We start from the raw sequence: 21,390 nt of genomic DNA on the forward strand, positions 1-21,390 counted from the left end.
GGTGCAACGGAAGCGTGCTGCAGAGTCGAAAGGAGAGGCCAAAAAGGGCACAGAGGAGTGGCCAACACTTAGGACAAATTTAGTTTTTGGAGGAAATCAGTCAATTGATTGTGCTAGAGAGTGGAAATAGACAAAGTTAGGAGTCAAAATGATAAAGCGTCAAGCTTATGTGGCAAGGTGGACCCTACTTGAAAGGAATAGCCCAGAAGGATTTTTCTGAGCCCCAAGTCTAAGTGACTGGGTAGAGGGGGAGGGAGATTGCGTCATCCTAGAGGTTTAGAGGAGCAACATTGTGTCATCCCAAAGGTTCGAAGGAGTAGGATTGTGTCATCCTGAAGGTTCGAAGGAGCGGAATTATGTCATCCTAGAGGTTCGTAGGAGTGAAATTGTGTCATCCCAGAGGTCATACCCCTGAAGATTTAATATCATGCATAAAGGGTTAACATTAGGTTGGAATAGAGTGGGTGGAGCCCACCCGACTGATGCCTAACCTGACAATAGAATTTTGGAGCGCTCAAGGCTATGCGCTAAGCTTTGTCGAATGAGATCACGTGGCATAGTGGGTCTCGCCTGGAGGTTCTACCCTGAGAAATTTATAAGTGTTATTCTCCATTGTGTCGGTCTTCTGACACTGAGACACGTCAACTATTGCATATGCTTGGTCATATTGCTTAATTTCAACGAAGCACAATCAGAAATAGAGAGGAGCTTGGTTGTAGGGGTTGTGTAAGAGAGGAATGAGAATCATATTAAATAGGAAGGTGCTGCATAGGTCGATCCTAAGGATTAAGGTGGATCACATAGGTCTTGTTGTAGAGGCCGAAATTGGGAGCAATTCTTGGTCATATTTGCAAAGAGTTGGCCTTTCGACTCCTCCAACTTGGAAATATAATACAATCCACTCGCGCAGAGGGACTAGCCCTTTTGGCAATTCTCACTAGAATTTGCTTTTACAGGGAATTTAGATCCCAGTAGGGTGGTTTAAACTAGGATTGAAGGAAGCACCTTTAGCAGGAGAAGTCAGGGTACTGTGGAAATTAGCAGGCTCAATGGTGAGCTTGCATCAAATGGTATCAGAGGATTGGGCCAAGTGGGTTCTAAGCGACCTTGCGCTTGGATACAAGGCCGAGTTTGCATCAAATATGAATTCCATAAACTTTAAAAGAGAAAAATTACTTTCAACTAATTCAAAGAAATTTGGAAGTGAAATACTTAATTTTATTAGAATCTCCATCAATATAAAATTAATTAATTAAATTAAAAAAATGAAAATGAAAAATAAAAAAACCTATTATAATGAACAGTTTCAAAGAATTAAAATAAATTAAAATATAAATTCATTAAACAAAATTAATAATTACAAATTTAAATTCCAACAAATAATTTAAAAATATTTAATTTGTTTTTAGTATGTTAGGCTAGTTTGGGAGTCACACCCACCCACGAGGTTTTGAACTCGTGACCTTTAAACATTAATTGTTTTAGTGCACCTTATTATCATTGTGTATTCCATGTTTATGAATAAATAGAATAAATAATTCTGAATTTGAAATTGTAAAGGTAAAAATTATTGCAAATTCTTTTAAATGAGAGTTTTTACCAAGATATTTCTTTGAATGATAAATATGTTGTAAATTTTTCTCCGAGAGAGTTTTTACCATGATGTTTCATTTTAATTTAAAGATAATCAAGATAGTTTTACTAATTACTGTCCCTATTACAAGGGTGTAGTTCATAGGTGGTAAATTCGTTATTATGGAGATATAAACTTTTGTGGAGCAATAACACCTAGCTTTTGGGGGTGACAAGTGTGGAAAGGATTATTATTAATTATGAAGGAAACATAAAAAATACCTTCGAGTGGGGATTGGGTAAAACTTCAACAATCAAGTAAAGGAATTAACATTGTTTCAAAAGTTGAGGATTATTGATGAAAAACACATCAAAAAATTGATCATCATAGGGGACTCAACTTTAATCGTCAAATTGATGTTAAAACATTTATTTCCAAACAATGGCATTTTAATAAGAATAATCAGGAAACTTAAGAAATAAGTCATTGAGTTCGAGAATCATGAGTTCCACCACATCCTTTGATTGCTTAATCATTGAGCATATAGTCTAGCCAACAAGACTTTCCCTTTGGAATGCGATAAATTATAGTTACAACGAGAAATTATTTTTTATCCCATCCCCTAAGTATTAATCCATTATCATGAAGTGTTTTTGTATGTTAAACATATGCCATGCCATCATGCATTGCTAGTTGATTACTATACATGATGGCTAAGTTCAATCTGTAATATCCTTCAACACTCAAAGGTTAATGGAGGCTCAATTTTATCAAACACTTCCAATTTTTTATCTTCTTGCAAGTTGGATAATGGCGCTTAGAGTTAGTCTGCTACTTGAGGATTTGGTACTTCATTGGTATGTGGTTCATGGTTATGCTTTAACCTGGTTTGAATTAGGGCTCTACATTATATTTTAGTTCTTCTGGTTTATCTTTGTGGATCCTAGTTTTAGATATTTGTTGGATGGCTCTAACATAAATGATTTGGCTCTATTTCTAGCTTTGAATTGTGGGGTCTTGAATCTTGGAGGTTTAGCAACTCAAGTTCATGTAACATTGTAACATTGTTCCACGCCACTCTCCAATTTTTGGTTTGCATTGCTTGTTTGTGCTATTGGTTTCTATGCTTTTTCTACAAGTCCCTTACTCCTACCAACTCCAACTTAAAGGTTAGGATTTCGTCCTCCATCTTTTTGCTAAGGTAATTTTGCACTAAAAAAATAGGCCCACTAGTTTAAGTGTCATGAGTGGAGATAAATGGATTGTTCAATATTTTGTGGAAGTATCAAAATGGATTAGGACATTCTAGGGGTTCCATTATGTGAAACTCTAAAATTCGTGGAGCTTTAAGAAGAAAAGAGGATTACATAACTAATAACCAAAACTCAATCTTTTCAATGATTAGTAGAATGCATTCTTAGGAGGAGGCTAGGAATTCTTAAGTTGTTTTCATTTTGGAAATCCTACATAGTTATAAGAGCCAAATAGAGGATATTTAAGTAGAGTGCATTGCTCTCTAACACTTGGTTGTTGGTTCAGTAAGAAACAATTCCTTAGCACCTTCAACTATTAGGTTTTCTATTGGGTTTATGACCGGGGAGGTTAAAGAAGAAACAATACAACAATAATAGGAGGATATAAAGGTGCTTAGTGCGGGTCATAATTTCATGAATAGTGAGGAGGACCAAGAGGAAGATCATAACCAAAATGATTTTATTAGGAGTCTTTGTTTGAACATATAATTGTAGTAGTTTCCATAAATTTTTTTGTAAAGGATTTGTTTTATTTTCATAAATAGTCAATACCAAACTTTGGATGTTTTTTTCAATGTTTTCTTGGACAATCATTCCCTATATGTATTATCATACTGACTAGTGGGGCTATAATATTTTTCCAATACATATATACTCGTTTTTGTTAATAACAATAAAACAAAACACCTTGCTTTCACTAACATGACTCAATACTTTTAAACACAAAATTGTTAGAGGTAGTGACCCTCTTAATTAATATAATTGGTTACAAGATGAATATGCATGTTTCCTTAGTGATTTTCCTCTCTCTATCTGGAATATGTTTTTTTCCAAAAAAAAAACATAATGCTATTCTTTTAAAGGATAAAATCTACATATTACATTTTACATCTGCCCAAAATGTATAATCTATATACAATTATATCATAAAGCATATATTCGATGATGCTTAGAAGATTTTTTTTTTGTTTCTTTACACATAAATCTTTTGGAAACTTTTATAAATCTTCAGTAAACTTTCAAACACTTATGTTCATTTTGAAAACGATACCCAATATAAACAGATCATTGTGAACTAAATATGCTTTCACCTATAAATTGAATTACAAACCTTCGTAATGTGTTTAATTATTAATAATAATCAGAAAAAAAATATTTTTGTTTATTGTGTTTTGTTGAATGGTGTTATGTTATTATAAAGTGTTTATATATATATATAAACACTTTATAATAACATAACACCATTCAAGAAAACATAATAAACAAAACACTAGATGGTTCGAAACACGTCAATACAATTTTGATGATGTGATTTTAACCAAAAAAACTTATGACTTTTCACAATAAAACAATCTTTTTAATAAAATATATCACATGAATACATGCGAACTACAATATAAAATGAAATGATATTTTAGGGTCCATGAGACTATAAATAGTCTATGAGACCATTAGTTCCCTATTTTTCGCTTTTTGCAATTCAATCATTTTCTTATTTAAATTGATGATGAGCTGGCCCAACCTTCCAACAATCCCCTCGCTGGAAAGACAAGGCCAAGAAACCGACGCTAACATATTCCCATAACTTTCTCTGATGTCTTTGAACGCATCACATTCCAAAATGAAATGTTTTTCCGATACCACGACCCTAGACATGCAAAATGTATATACCCGTTCTTCCCAAACTTCTTTAAACCTTTTCCACTGTCTTGTTTCACATTAAAGTTGATATGAGTTGATCCTTAATTGAACAATAAAAACCTTTGCGCTCCACAAAATGCTAGCTCTAATAATTTTTTTTTATTATAAATGACACGTAAGATTAAATTCATAAATATAATACTTCTTATATTTTATGTTTTAAATAACATGTATAAATCTCAAACTTCAAATTCAAGTCCTCCTTTCTATTGGAAAAAAGTTATAGACCAATTTTATTTAAAAAAATCAAAGATTACTAAATTGCGCACCCTTGCTTTGCGACAAAGATGCGTGCAAACAACTCATAAACTATTTCAATACCATACGTATATTTTGCCTTTACGAAAAGACCCGTTGAAAAACGCAAAAGTAAAAGAAAAAGATCAATTTAGTTTTTAACCATTTAAATTATTAACCATGATCGTAAATTTGGGCGGGCTCTGTTCCAGTGATCGGCTGGAGCCCTTTTGTGTGGGCCTATGTGGCGGATTATGGGATCAAATTGTGAAGCGGAGTGACCACTTTTCCAATATATAAAACTAAAGCAAAAGCGAGTGTCATCCAGAAAACAACACGATTCAAAGAAATAAGGAGCGAGCGCAAATTCAGATTTGGTTCAAGACTATAAAAGAGGATACAGTAATCGGAAGTTCAGGTTTGTTTGGAAGTTTATAAAAGAGAATATAGCGATCGGAAGTTCAGATTTGGTCCAAAACATGGAGGAATTGGTAGCCAGATTGGAGGCAGCAGTTTCCAAACTTGAATTTCTCGGGTCTAAAGTCGGGGCAGCTTCCTCTCCCTCTGCATCATCATCTGCTAGAGAAATTCAAGCACCACCCACATCATCTGTTGTCGATGCAAGCATTAATGAATACGATGAGTTGGTCGAGAAATCGCTCGGAAGAGTTTTGGGTGCAGCGGGAAAGATTGGTGGCAAGGTTTTGGAAGGCACCCATCTTCTCAGGGATGCATTTGCTGCTCAGAGGGACCTTCTCCTCAACTTCAAGAAATGCAAGGTATTGATATACTCAGAAATTTCATAGGGTCTTGATGCTTGTTTTTGTCTGAATGTGTTGGGTTGTTTTAGATTTAGATAGAGTGTAGTAAATTCATTTTTATCTTATCATCAATATAAATCCTTCTGTTAAGTTTGATGTGAGGTTCTTTTTAAGGTACGCCCTTCAAGTTGTGTATTAGGATATCAGAGATTTATTATCTCAAAATCCTAGGATTTTGGGGACTGGTATCAAAAATTTGATTAGATCCGGGATACTGTGTTTTCTCCTTGCAAAGGGGTCTAGGACGGTGTCGTATGAAATAGGTGAGTGAGGAATGACATATACAGACCCATGCTCACATTGGTTGGATATATGGATTGCTATGAGAAAAACCGTAAAATGGCTGGACAGTGATGATTAAAAGTTTGTAAGAGGTCACTGTAGTCTTCGCATACCACAGTGACAATGTACACGCCTAATAGGCATGGATTTCTGCTTTAATCCTGTTCCTTGCTAAGGAAAATGAAAAATAGACGTTTTGTTCAGGCTCTATTCTTATTGTTGCGGGAAACAGCTTCCTCTGTTTTGAAATTTTGCCTTCTAGATTGGTATTACCTCCTACGAATCTCTAGACGAAGCCCCACATGTCGCTTGGTTTCTAGCACATGGAAACATCACTCCATTAGATATAAAATGAGGACTACTGTTTAACAATTGCCATAAATTAACAACAAGAAGGGCTGATCTGCTCCTGTTTTGTCTATATATTTTATATCATACAACATCAGATCCTACCAATCAAAATCAACTGGTCACTGGTCTGGATCTGCATTGTTTGAACACAAGTGGATCTTGATATGTAGCCTTCACATCCTTCCCTAGTTTTTACCTTTTTCCACTCAAAATCAGTTTAGACATAATTGCCATTATCAATGACTCTTGACTTTCATCCCCCTCCTAAGCTTGAAACTATCTGGATAATTTGATGAAGGAGATAATGTTTCAGATTTTGTGAAATTTCTTCATCTGAACAAATTTTGTTAATATGGATCCTATGACATCCTCACCTTAAATTTTTTTCCCTTGTTGATCTTCTTCTCAAAATTTTCGTGTGTTCCCCATAAAAAACTGTAGATCATAGCTTAAGTCACCTCATGGAGTATAATAGGAGTTTCAATATTCTCTCTGTTTTTGAATTGGAGTTGATAACTGGTCATTAAGTTAAAAAAGTTTGGTTTCACTTGGATGTAACACAGAAACCTGATCTCGAAGGTTTGACAAAGATGATTCAGCCACTAAATGAAAGGCTTATAAAGGCAAATGTTTTAACAGAAGGAAGGAGAACTGAATCTTTCAACCACTTAAAAACTGTTGCAGAGAGCTTGACAGGACTAGCATGGGTTACCTATACTGGGAAAGAGTGCGGTGAGTTTGACTTTGGTCATGCCTGACCAATTTGGTTCTATGGATTGGGCTTATCAAAATCTAAGGTTTATGATGTCTAACAAGATTTAAATGTTCTCATGTACTTATTTTAGGACTGAGCCTTCCTGCTGCTCACGTGGAAGAAAGCTGGCAAACTGCAGAGTTCTATAATAACAAGGTATGTCCTACACCACACTGGATATATCTTTAGTGCCACGCATGGTGGGGGATGCTAGCTGCAATCAAATCCTTTGTGTGCAGAGACTGTTTCATGCTCTGAGATTAGCTTTGAGATTAGATACTGTCAGAAATAATTTTTCAATCTTTCATCTTGTTTGGTGATTCTGTCAATGTGTGTGTCACCTGAGTGGCACTATGATATGCTTATTGTTATAAGCTGTGCATGACAAGTGTTGCTGTTTTTGGATTCTGTACAAACTGTTCTGTGAATTAACGTTCAGGTCTCCTAGAAGTGCAGGTTCTTGTTGAATACAAAAATAAAGATAGCAACCATGTTGAGTGGGCGAAGGCTATGAAGGAACTTTATGTGCCGGGACTGAGGGACTTTGTTAGGAAATTCTATCCTCAGGGACCTGTTTGGAATACTGTGGGGGCTGATTCAACCATTCCTGTTTCAGCAACAGCTGGAAAATCTGGGGCTCGTCCTCCACCTCCCCCGCCACCACCACTGCCAACGTTTGAGTCTACAGAAACAGCACAAAGCTCAAAAGAAGGAATGAGTGCTTTATTTCAAGAGATCAGCAGAGGAGAATCTGTAACTGCAGGTCGAGTCACATTTCTGGCTTGTGTAGAGAAGAAAATGCCACTTTTCCATTTGCTAAAGCTTGACTGAAATATTGGATTTTACAGGCTTGAAAAAGGTGACAGATGAAATGAAGACAAAAAATCGCCCTGATAGATCAGGAGCTGTTCCTGTGTCAGCTGGGAAGGATAAGAGTGGTACTAGTGGCCATTCATTTTCTAAAACAGGGCCTCCCAAACTTGAGCTACAAATGGGTCGCAAGTGAGTAATTTTCCTTCAATGCCAGTTTAAACAAATATTAGATTTGCATGCATTGGTAATGTGTTGACATAGTCTGTTTTCTAAGAAAGAAAGATGGAAAAACCCAAGTGATTATTATGCATGATGCTTACGTTAGTTGATATGCTCACAGCCTTGTAGGTGTATCTAAAATTTCATTCTCATTCTAACATTTTTGCCATTTTTAATCATATCTATTCATGGAAGATCAGCTTTAACATCAGGAAACCATTATAATTTTTGCAGATGGGTTGTTGAGAATCAAATTGGTAAGAAGAACCTGGTCATAGAAGATTGTGATCCAAAACAGTCAGTGTACGTTTTTGGCTGCAAAGATTCTGTTTTGCTAATAAAAGGTAAAAATATTTCAGGTTCTGCTTTTATATATTTAATAACAATAAACAATGTAGTACAGTTGATAGAAACTTTATTGAGGTTGATGTGATTTCCTTTAAACAGTGAAAATCGTCCATTTTGTCTTCTGCCATTATTATGTTATGAATTTCCAAGAAATTTGTCGTTCTCAAGGCTCGTCAATTTTCTGTTCGCAGGCAAAGTGAACAATATTACTGTTGACAAATGCACGAAGACAGGAGTTGTCTTTACGGTAATTATATCTCTTGCCAATTTATTGTAGTTGTACATGCTCCGTTGTTTACTGAGGAGTGACAGTCATGGCATTCCATTTATGGATATTATAAAATTAACGATTTATGTTATTTTTTAACTATTGACTTTTTCTTAATTTTTTAAAATGTTGTTGTAGGATGTTGTGTCAGCTTGCGAGATAGTGAACTGTAATCGTATTGAGGTGCAATGTCAGGTAAGTCCCCCAAACAAGTTTAACCATGTACATTGTAAAGATGTCATTCTCACTCTACCCAGTAACCTGTTGCAATGTATGGGTATTTAAAACAAGTAAACTTAGAAAAGTCAATCAATGTTAAAGGTGCTAAATTGGTGTAAGCTATCAACGCAAGAAAAGTAATTGTGAACCATGTTATTTCATTATTTTTTTACCATGTAGACCTTGTATACGGCACTATGGAAACTAAAGAAGGCATTTTGTTGAATCTCATAATTGATTTATCTTCTTTTGCATGTTACAATTAAATATTTTATTTTGCATTAGCTACAGATAGATTTTTATTTTATTTTTGTTTTCTTTTTGAAATTATAAATTTTCCCATGTAACTAAACACCCCACACTCCAGCCTGAAGACCAGGGTAAGATATTATTCAGGGTTCAAGGCCATACAACAAGGCTCAAAACCATTACAACAATATACTTGTATGAGTTCAACATGTCACTTGTAGGAATTGAACTTGGAATTGAACTTGGTTGAGGAGGATAACCATCATTCCTCCTAACCACCCCACACCAAGATAAACCCAATTGACAGCTATAGATAGTTGTATGTGTTATTGTCAAAATATCACATTGGGTTTGTTTAATGAACTATTGATAATTGTGTTCTTATTTAATTTTCTGTGTATGGACAGGGTACAGCTCCAACTGTTGCTATTGACAACACATCTGGATGCCAGCTATACCTAAGTAAAGCCTCTCTACGTGCATCTATTACAACAGCTAAGTCAAGTGAAGTTAATGTACTAGTACCTGGCGCAAGTGATGATGCGGATTTGGTATGTGTTTGTTTCATTGCGTTCTATGTGGGCTTTGTTTACTTGAAATTAGTATCATGTGTTGTAAAAGAGTGTTACACAGAGTTTGTAAATTATTCTTCGCATAAAGTCAAATAATTTTTTCTTGGCACCATCTTGAGTGAAATGAAAAGAGAAATTTGAAGATGGTCTAGGGAAAAGATGTCTTTAAAAATAAGATGGTCTAGGATAGAATTGGTGAACACTGGGTTAGTGTTTTTGCACTCAGAGAAGCAAGGTGCTCTTATGGACCTTGGTGGAAGAGAGCAGGCCTTTGAGTTCTTTTAATTAATACTAAATGTAAGGAAAATAGCATAGATCCATTTTAACTTCCTATCTTTTAAGCAGAGAGAGGCTTGCACCTGGGCTTTTTTGCTCCCTCTCGGTGCTTATAAATATGGGATTATGATGGATGTATTCTAGTGACATGGACCAATGAAAGCTGGCACTAAAATTGCACAAGGAATCACTCTGTTTGACATAGAAGGTCACCCATAATAATAGTTTTGATTTTGATGTGTTTTGACTAGAATGGATAACTATGATCCCTCTACTTAATAGATCTGGGGTAAAGATGGATCTATGCTAGTGACATGGACCCTTAACTGTCACCATACTTGTCTGGCATAGAAGGCCACCCAGGATAAGGATGATTTTGATTTGATGTGTTGACTAGAATAGACAACTAAACTGACACATTTTTTAGCTCCATTTCTATTACATGTTGGTTTTCCAGTCGTTATTATGTATTATCTTAATTACTGAAATTACTCTCCTATTTTATTTTGCAGATTGAACATTCCCTGCCTGAGCAATTCAATCATACGTTCAAGGATGGAGGCTTTGTTACTTCTGCCGTATCACACTCCGGTGGTTAATTTTGTAGTGTGCAGTCAATTCATATCGGTTTACTTAGTGATTTAAAATCCATTTATGTTGCGGCGTGTGAGTTTGCTATGTGCTTCTTGGGAGCTTGCTGTTAACACCCACAGGGATGGTTTGCATTGAACGGTTTTTTTAGTGAGTACATCATTTATGAGTGTAATCTGACATTATTCCATAATGCGGGGGTTTTTGTAAGGGCTGAGAGTCAATCTGGTTCATATTAATAATAAAAGTTGTTTTACAACCACTATTGCATGTCTTGATAATGTTTTGTGCTTTAATATTTTTAAAAACCAGGTGAACTTAAAATTGATCTCTATTTCAAGTTTTAAGTTAACATAGCTATACTAAGTTTTGAAGTGTGACGATGTAACTTGAGATGAAAACTTACAACTAACGATAATTAGAGTTGTCAAAACTTGCTTCATTATGTTTCAAGTTCTTTAACTGATAATGGAGACTTCTTACTGGCATTTGTAGTTCAACACTAAGCCTGATATTTGTAGTTCAAGTTGTGTTTGATTTACCTTGGTCAATGCCTCATTACGAGTTATTAGTAGGCTCAAAATCCAGATGAAGATACATGAAAGCAAGCGAAAGTCGTGCATCATCTACATGTTAACTTTCCATACTATCTCGATTATTCTATGTAAATGCAATGCCAAAAGAAACAGTGATTGTGTTATTTATGTTATAAACCCAGTATATCTTAAAAGAAATCCTACGGCAAACAGCCTATTTCTGGTCGATAAAATTATGATCTGTTAAGAGATCAAAATTTTCCATTGAATTTAAGCCCTATACTTTCCTCTGTTGAATTTATTTTGAATGAAGTTCGACAACCTTATGCCTTGAATTAGATTCATTGATGGATAACCCATGTTATTTAACCATATTCCTTGCAAGGTTCTTTTGGATGAAGGTGGATGTAACCTTACGCCATGAATCAGATTTAATGATGAATTAGCCCATGTGAATCATGTCAAGAATGGACATTGAAAATCATCGAGACTATGCCCCCACAAAAAAACAGAGCATAGCAAATAAGTCCAGCAATGATATAATCGATGGAAGTTTTGGTTTGAGGCATAAAGTGCTGAGTAATCTCATCTGATTTCAGGAGCTCCAAGTAGAAGCTCAACTGGATAAATAGAATGGAGTTTTGAGTAGAGTTATTGTTTCTTTCAAATCATAAAGAGGGCCTTGGAGGACTTTGATAAGACTAATTGTGTGGACTTGTTGGGGGGTGTGTGCATGCACGTTAATTTAATAATGGAAGGCTTTGATAGATTATTAACAAGCAAACAGGACAAAATAATTGAATTTGATACGGAAGGTTTAATTATGATTGAAAGGCCTGGATAGATTACTAACAAATCAATGGAATGAAAACAGTAAAGCTGAAGTAAGCCAAGTGGCTGAAGGATAAGGAATAAGTCAACTTCAATTTTTGGAGTATTGCATTGATGAAGATATCACATGCTAATAATCTTCAAATCCTCCATTGCTAGAGTCTTAGCCAGCACTAGTAACTATTGACCTCATGTGGGGAGTGTTAGCTACTTGTTTTCCATATTGTAGGAGAAAGTAAACATGGAATGCTGTACCATTTGTCATTAATGTAGATAGCTTTTAAAGTTGGTTAGTTTTCATCCCCTTTTAGTTTAGTTTTCTAGCTTCTTTTTTATAATCTTTACTTTTAAGTGTTGCTTTCGGGTAGCATCGGATGTGCTCTAGCCATGACCATTGGTGGAGAGGCTAAAGCACATGAGGTCTCCAAGACCCAAAAATGGTTTGGGGAAATTCTAACCAGTGAAGGAGATATTAAAATAATTAATATTTTTAGTGGGTCCCTAAGTCTAAACTTAGGAAAATAAAAATATTAATGGGTATTAATATAAAACTAGATTAAAAAGTTCTAAATGACATGGATCAAGCCAAATCTAATCTTAGCCATTGATTAGAGATGTAATCTCGGTCGTTGAAGACTCAACAAAAAAAGTAAGAGGAGACTTGAGGGTCAGTTGGAGATACATCAGAGTGATTAGTTAGTTCGATTTTCTAGAGAGTGATCAGAGTTGTAGCGAGGGGCAGTGAGTACGAGGCAGAGAGGTAGAGATAGTGCCGAAAGACGAGCGCAAAAGCAGAGAGGCAGACACAAAGTCGGAGGGAGCCACATAGAGGCCAACAGTGACTGTGCAGAGGCCAGAAGGGCTTGCGTCATCCATGCAGAGGCTGCAAGAGTGACGCAGAGAGCCAGAGAGGTTGCGCAGAGCCTCAGAGGGCTGACGTGGAGGGTTTCAGGTTGATGTAGAGGCCAGGAGGGCTGATGCAGTGCTTCAGATTGTGCTGGAGAGGGTTTCGTGGGGCAAACTTTCAGAATATCTGCTTTCGAAGAGAGGTATTACTGTGAGACTTGTTTATCTTTGTCGGGTGAGCTAGTTTGGCACCCAGTGTACTAAAAAAAGCTGCTTAATAATAAAACCCTCGAATTGCTACACCAGTTTTCCCAAGCTGGGTTTTTCCGGGACGATTGTTCAAAAATAATGGTGTCCCTTGTGTGTTTGTCTATTTATTTCAGCTGTTGATCTGTAGATGGTTGAGATTGTATTGTGTTTATTTCAGTGTTTATATGGTTAAATAACTTGTTAGTAATTAAACAAGTAGGCGAAATAAACCAGAGAATACAGATAAAATTTCTAACGGGTAATACTTAGAAATTTCAACATTTAGTTATAATTTGTATATCTTGAAAGTAAAGTTGAAACTCTACAATGAATAATGGAAGACTTGGGTAGATTGCTAACACGGCAATGGGACAAAACTTGAAGCTGAAGTAAGGCAACTTGCTGAAGGGAAATGTACAAGTGACTTCAATTTTTGGAGTATCGTATTTCAACTAAAAAAATATCACATGTAAGTAATATTCAAATTACAATGCAAGAGCCTTAGCCAATGCTACTGATCTCATTGAAGAAAGAGCTCAATTTACACAGGCAACATTAGTTACTTATTTTCCATATAGTAGAATTTAGATGAAAGCTAACGTGGGAAATTGCCTGGTTAATAAATAACTTGTGAAGTCAGTTAGACTATTGTCATAATTTTGGACTATGTGCCCTTTGTTTCTACCCAAGGTCATAAAAATTATGCAACTGGTAGCTAATGTTGGTGGTTGGCTTTAGGAAAGGCGACTTTAAGGGTGAAGTCACTGTCTAAGATTGAGGTAAATCATTGGTAATTTATTTCTGTCTAGTCTTGAGGCTAATTGTGACATTAAGAAGAGATTACTTAAAGATTGATCATTGGTCAATTTCATCACAGAATTTGGAGGAGATTGGATTGTAGACAGACTGACCTTTAGGGTGCAGTGCATACAATCAAACTTGTAGGAGACCTGCATGTTTGCAGTGTGCTGAAGGCATGAAAAGGTCTGACTATAATTTGGATCACGTTAATTTTGCAGTCATAATCACTATCTTATTTATTCGGTACTTTATCTATTTGTATACTCTGGTCAAACGTACTAGGAGGATATGAGTTTATTTCAGTGCGAGAGTCCAAAATTTGGAAATTTCTAGTTTATTTCTCTTTACTTTAGGCACATCTTCAAAGAACCTGACCATGGTAACAAGATTTGTTGATGAAATTAGGGACCCGTGGGTCTGACCTAACTTGCTGGTGAAACTGGTCATTACAATTTGCAGGAAAGTCAAACTCAGGCTGGGCTGGTCTCACTCACTGACCTGTCAATGACTCACAAGTACTTGCTGGTGATTGACTGGTTCAATGAGTCAGATGGATCCTTGCAATGCAATTAGACAACAAGGATTTAAAATATTGATAGTTGATAATATATGTGAGAATCTCAACCTGCAATCAGCAAAACATGAGAGAAAATAGAAAATAATGTTCTCTAGGTGATTGGTAGAATCAAAATAGGGGCAAGAGACTCTCTACAGTGTACACCACTGCAAAAAATATGAAATATTGCATCCACAAGTTGAAAAGCTGAGAGAAGAGCACAGTGAAACTTTGTCTTTGTATTGGTCAAGGGATTGGCTGCATCATGGTGACAATACAAGATGGATTACAATAATATTCCCTACAGAGTAAGAGCCATGCGCCTTTGTAATATCCTGTTTAATTAATTTCGATAAATTCACGGGATTTTGCTTACAAAATTTGCTCCACAAATTTCTTATTCAATCCCCAATCAAAGTTATACGTTCACACCCTGAAATTAATAGCACAACAAATAAAATTTGCAGAAAAACCTAGAAATGCCACAATTACAAATAAGACAATAAATGAAGAATAATGTAGCTTTATTTATTTATTGGAGTAATTACATACAAAGCTCTCGATAGAAATAGTTGTGGTGATGGCCACAAAAGATCTGCTGCATTACTAAATCAGGCCTCCAAAATAGAAGCTGGGAACCAATAAGTGCACTTGTGAAATCTGAATGAATTCACCCAAGGGATGAGGTGGGTTTTCATCCACACTCACCAAATCACCCAAGGGTTGTTGTCTCGGGGCTACTGAAGTTGAGAACTTGGTTCTCTAAACCTCACCACTTAGAAAATACAACAAATCCAAGATATCCCAAATGATCTCATCCTCCTTTCAAAGGCTCAATAGATAGAGCTCCAATCTTCTAGACATTTTATTTTGATTATTTTAATACTATTATAGAAGCTCCCCTTTGATTTCATCTAAGTGACTTTAAATTTTATTTTATTTTACTTAAGTCACTTTTGGCCTTTTTCCTTCAATTAATCAATTTCCCCTTCTTTTATTTAATTAAGTGACTAATTAAGGTTACTTTTAATCTTGGGAAAATGGAAAATCACTCACCATACTTTCTTTGGCCACTGGAAGTCACTTTTGATCATCCTATCTTGTAGATCTTCTTGTTTTGGTAACATGGTTTCAACAAGCTATTACACTAAGGCGTTCCATCAAATATTCCTCTCGGAATGCCACTTTAAGCCTTTATTAATTAAGTTATGCTCAATAATAACCCCTTTTTATGGGAATTATCGGAATGTAATAGAACCAAAAGCAAGTTGTGCAAAATTGACTTTGATAATGTAATATACCAAGTGATGTTGTCGGACCCCATAAAACTCCTCAAAACCCCTCTGGGACCTTTGATGACACAATCTTGCTCTTGTGACTTGGCCATCATGTACCCTGGAAATCCATCCTGGCTGTACTATAAAGAAAATTGAAAATGGGGACATTACAAATCCTTCCACCCCAAGATTGCTTGCTCTCAAGTAATCCGTATTTGTCCACAACAAAGACATCTGCACACTGATACTAGGATCCCATATGAACCATAGGGTCACATGATGCCTCCGTGCTAAAAAACATGAATGGATCCCTCGATACCTAGATCCCAAACAAGCCGCTGACTCCATTTGCCATCAATGGATCCACTTGGGTTCCAAAGCCACCAGGTCCAATCATCACTGCTCATGCTTAAGGGCTCCTACTATGTTGTGCCCTTGGCAAAACGTATTCTCTCAAGTATTCCTCCATCAATAGGACACCAACTCATAATCTCCCTCCAATCCCTCCTGTGGGAAGGATCAATTGCTTGAATGCTTATACATGGAAATGTCTATCATGTTGATGCTGCTCCATGTTCCACCTGTGCTGCTCTGCTCGAACAACTAATATGGGTGACTCTACCTTTCCCCTCCAATGTATAAAGGTGAGCTGACAAAGCTGCAAGCTCTATCTGTGTACCCGTGGAGAGGGCTGCTGTTTGAAAGTATTGCAGCTCTACTGGCTGCCTCTGCATCTATTTGCACCTCATTGATGGGTGAACCCAAAGATGGATGCTCAACCACCTCCACCACGCCTCCAACTTGAGCCTTTAACTGACTCTCCAACGATCGCTCATCATGCACATTGTGCATATCCTCCTCCTCATCTAACTCACACTCCTCTATGTGCTCTCTATGCTAGATCACTAGTAGCTCATCTCGTAAAGTCTCTTGGAATGTCTTCCCCTTGACCTTCCCCATGCTTGGGAATGATATGCTACTCACATATTCAGCCTCCAAATATTGATGCATAGTTGGATTGTTGTCAATGTTTCCACATGATTGCTCATGCTCTGAGCTCATCTCACCCTCATCAAAATGATCAAAATGAATCTCCTATTCTATCTCTGTCATCGCCTCCAATTTACTAGAGAAGGAGTGATTAGGTTTCAAGGTCATGTGCAGATGAAACAAAGACCTTTCCTCCTTAACTCATTCTTGTTGCATGCTCGGTCCTTTGCATCTTTGTTATCTTTAACTTGCATCCTCCTTAGTTCTTCCTTGGTCAGCTTTCTTCTAAGCAGTTCCACATTCTACTCAACCAACCTTTCGGCTATTTCATAAGCAACAATTGATACAACCTGTTCCTTTATCCAAATGGCCAACAATCTAGAATGTAGCATCCTGCAGAATGCATCATGCTTACCCATAACTCTAGCCATGATCTCTAACATCTTGAGTCTCTTCTCAATGGTAGGACCCAAGGTGTCATGTAGTTCTTGAAGATTTTCTTCTATCAACTGGAAAACATCTCCCATAATGGCATCATTGTAAGGAAGCACAGGCAAAGTTGTTCTAATAATTTCACTAAGACATGAGGCGATCATAAGTTTGACCCCTTCACAAGGGTGCTCCAAGAATCTTTGCTGGACCAAGGCAAGCATTGTTGGTTCGAGTGCCCAATTCTTAGGACCCTCAAATTTGACTAGCTCACCTTAGAAATGCCTGACTCCAATTTTTCCAGATTAGGGAGAGTCTTCGCTGTCATCTTCATGTTCTTCAAATTTGACCTAAGTGCAAAGAGCCAATTCCCCACCTCTAGCTCTTTCTGCAAATCCCGTATTTGCTCCAACTGTAGGATAGCATATACCTCCTTTGGAAAGGGTCTGTTGTGTGGTTTTGCCCTGCAACCCAAAGAATGAAGTGCAAGCGATGCCTCAAACTGTTGCTGGTTCTTTCTTCTTTCAAAGTCAGTGAAGATATCTCTAATATTTGCTATGGTCTTTTTAATGTCCACATCCATTTTTTTAATACAAGGCTTGCATCAAATTCTGATTTTAGGTTTTGACCCATAAACATCTCACATTTGACTCAACAATACCAGTGATAAGACCCTATTCAAATCTTTAATCTTAATGACATAGTTGAACAATTATACAAGGCTTATGGTAGCAGTACAAACTTTGACACAATCAGTCTTTCCCTCATCCATATTAACACTCTAGTAGTATACATTATTGAAAAAGTCTCAGCAATATTGACTCAGTTAGGCTCAACCAGCTATACTACAATTACAAGCAGTGTACATGTAAATCTTCATTCTACAACATACATAATTGTGCTGACTCATACATCAATCACTCTAGCAGCAATCTGACCAACAACATATAAGATTTCTCAAAATGTGGCAATGAATGACAAGCATAGTGAAGTACCTCAATGACATGATGATCATTTTATCTCCTATGGAAATTAGTCTACACTTCAGCTACAACAAGGATAGATTTGGTCCTCTTGGATTGAGAATTTAACTCAGCAAGTGGACAAACTCGTTCTCTAGTGTTGATACAACCTTAAATAATTAGCACACAATTATGACTTTACATGCAATTTGAAAACCTGGGACTTCCTCTTTGGCCTGTCAAATTAAAAAATTAAATCTGCCACACAACCTTTTTGTTAAATTATGGTATGTTCTATGCTTAGAGCAGTTTACTTCAAATATTATATTAGCCATTGTTTAGCAATCACATAAACATAAAGTAAAGTGCAGATAGAACATTAAACGATTGACAGAAAACAAGCCAAGACAAGAGACACAAGATGTGGTGGCTAGCTAGGGACAAACCCCAATGCGGGGAAACCCTTTGATCAATTCTTCTTTAATCTTCAATAGTTTAGCAGAGATAAATAGTACAATTCAGAATTCTATAATTTTATAATAGCAGCAGTAAACCCTAAATCAACAAAGTCAAACTTGGTCAAAATAGCTCCGGATTGACTTCTAGTCAACTTGAAGAACTCGGTCTTCAACAACTATCTTCAGTAGCCCAAAACAGTCCACAATAATCAGTCAAAACAACAACCAAAAGTTCAGCAATTTGCGGTCAGCTCTGACCAGTCAACGCTGGTCAACGCAACCCCTAAAAAGTCAGTGCAGGTCTTCCCTTGGTCAACGCTCCATAAAACAGCCCAACATTTGTTCAACGCATCCCTAGAAATGTCAACACTGCCCTAATTCGCCCTTCTTACACGTGTGAGAGACGCTGCCCTAATTCGTCCTTCTTGCTGGCCCAATAAGATGAGGAGAGAGAAGATGAATTGAGATGAGATAAGTTGATAATGAATCAACCTTACTTGTACTTATATGATTTGTTGGGCATGTGTGCCACACATTTAGCTGCTGGCCGACCTTGACAATTTATCAAGTAAATACAAATAAATTAATGTCTCCATAAATACTTGTCGGAATCGGATGATTTTTAGATCAATCCTACACCTCTCGACAAGAGGAATCTAGGAAAAATATCAGCTGCCATAAATAAGGTGACCCACATGGAGTTTGGCCCTAGTTGCCAATTTTAACACTCCCTCTCAACTAGGGAGAACTCCATCTGCTAATCCGTCTGACCGTCAGTCCTATCTCTGCGATCAAATGCACTGCCTTGCATTGCTTGGCTCTGTTAAACTATGAAGAAGAAGAAATGATCGAGGATGTATCATACCATCCTCCACTGACCTAAAGTCAGTCTCAGAGTGTGTCATACCACTCTCACTGATCCCACATCAGTATCATTGATCCCAGATCAATGGAGGTCATCCTAGCATAGGGAGTACGATAGATACAATGATGCGTCCATCGATAATACTACTAATGGTCCCTAACCCCATTTCCCTACTCATTGATCAGATGAGAGGTACTTCCCATGAGTCCCAGACTGCATGGGTAGGATGCCTCGACAGGAGAACTAATCATCCTGTCCACAAGAGAACGAATCATCCTGTCCAACAGTCGCCACGAGAGAACTAATCATCCTGGCCCATAGGAGAACTAATCATCCTGGCCCACAGGAGAACTAATCATCTTGTCCCACAGTTGCCATGGGGTGTCACACGGGAAGGTTGAACCTTTTAACCTGTACTTAGCGCACCACCAGGGGAGTCACCCTGTGGTCGCATGTTGCTCCAAGAAGTACCCCGCGCCCCCTTGGAGCTCCCAGAGCTTAATGTATGCATCATACACGACCCTCATAAGAGGGTCTCTCAATGACACCAAGTCGTTCTCGGAAAGTCAACAATTTGACCTTTCCTAGGGGCTTCGTTAAAATGTCGGCGACCTCTTCATCTATACTAATATGTTGGAGCCTTATTGCTCCTCGCTGCACCATATCCTGGATATAGTGGTACCTGATATCGATATGCTTGGAGCGATAATGAAATAAGAGATTCTTTGATAAACGAATCACGCTTTGGTTGTCACACAGGATCACGGTAGTATCCAATGTAAATCCAAACAACTCATTGAAGAGCTTCCGCAACCAGACCGCCTCACAGGAGGCCATACTAGCAACAATGTACTCTGCCTCGGTGGTGCTTAAAGCCACCGACTTTTGCTTCCTGCTCATCCAGGATTTTGAGGCAGATCCCAAAGAGAAACAACACCCGAAATTGCTCTTTCGGTCCACCACACTCCCTGCCCAATCAACATCGGTATATCCATTTAGTCTCACATTTCCGGCAGTGTATCTCAACCTATGAGTGATTGTGCCACGAAGATATCTTAACAGATTCTTCGCACCAATCCAATGTGTGTGGTGAAGCTCAACCATATGTTGACTCAACATGTTGATTACAAAACATATATCCAGACGAGAGTTCACTAAGAAAATCAATGCTCCGATGAGTTGACGATACTTGGTAGCATTTTGTAAAACAAGTCCGGTAGCACTACCGCTTAACTTCTTGAAGTCAAGCTCCATCGGGGTAGTCATGGGCTTGCAGTCCACCATACCAAATCTCTCCAATATCTTCACCACATATTTTCCTTGAGATAGGAAAATCTCCCCTGGTTTCTGCCAGACTTCCAGTCCTAGGAAATAGTGCATCAGTCTTAGGTCCTTCATCTCAAACTCGGAAGCCAACTCCCTCTTAATTTGAGAATGAGAGGGTCTGCACTTGTCAGAAAGCGATCGTCAACGTACAACACCAGTATGAGAGATTTGTCATCTTCAACCTTAAGTAAAGGTTAGGGTCGGCTTCACTCCTAGTGAATCCCAGCTTCATCAAGTGGCTATCGATCCTCTCATACCATGCTCGGGGTGCTTGCCTCAGTGCATAGAGGGCTTTCTTCAACTTGCACACGTGAAATTCCCGGTCGTGAATCTCAAATCCTTCGGGTTGTTCCACATAGACTTCCTCTTTGATTGAACCATGCAAGAATGCAGTCTTGACATCCATCTGATGTAGGTTCCATCCTTGCGAAGTAGCAAGGGCTATGATCGAGCGGATGGTGGTGTATCGGGGAACAGATGCAAATATCTTGTCATAGTCTATACCTTCCTTCTGAGAGAAGCCACGAGTGACAAAACGAGCCTTATACTTTTCAACGCTTCTATTAGCTCCATGCTTTTTATCTTGTAAAGCCATTTTGAAGTGACAACGATTTTGTCCTGGGGTCTGGGGACCACATCCCAGACATTGTTTTTCATGATGGACTCATATTCCTCAGTCATAGCATCCTTCCATACTTGATGCTTGACAACTTTTGCAAATGATGAAGGCTCATTTT

General features: G+C 37.5%; 1 protein-coding gene across 1 annotated transcript; it reads left to right on the forward strand.

The window, feature by feature from the left end:
* Nucleotides 1-5,049: 5,049 nt before the first annotated feature.
* CAP1 (cyclase associated protein 1) lies at nt 5,050-10,786 on the forward strand. Its single transcript, XM_089419738.1, has 10 exons — nt 5,050-5,543; nt 6,782-6,950; nt 7,064-7,128; nt 7,429-7,735; nt 7,821-7,974; nt 8,239-8,348; nt 8,544-8,599; nt 8,759-8,815; nt 9,496-9,639; nt 10,449-10,786. Exons 1-10 carry the CDS (start codon nt 5,244-5,246, stop codon nt 10,533-10,535), a joined length of 1,449 nt encoding a protein of 482 aa, XP_089275864.1. The 5' UTR covers nt 5,050-5,243; the 3' UTR covers nt 10,536-10,786.
* Nucleotides 10,787-21,390: the final 10,604 nt, after the last annotated feature.

This window comes from Pinus tabuliformis, chromosome 6, assembly GCF_031772625.1.
Source record: "Pinus tabuliformis cultivar Carrire ecotype Pingquan chromosome 6, CPIR1, whole genome shotgun sequence".
In the NCBI taxonomy this organism is placed as follows: domain Eukaryota; kingdom Viridiplantae; phylum Streptophyta; class Pinopsida; order Pinales; family Pinaceae; genus Pinus; species Pinus tabuliformis.

Coding starts and splice junctions, on each gene's coding strand:
- CAP1 (XM_089419738.1), top strand. CDS start 5,244: ATGGAGGAATTGGTAGCCAGATTGGAGGCAGCAGTTTCCAAACTTGAA. Junction 8,349..8,543: donor TTCTGTTTTGCTAATAAAAG/GTAAAAATATTT, acceptor TTCTGTTCGCAG/GCAAAGTGAACAATATTACT. Junction 8,600..8,758: donor AGACAGGAGTTGTCTTTACG/GTAATTATATCT, acceptor ATGTTGTTGTAG/GATGTTGTGTCAGCTTGCGA.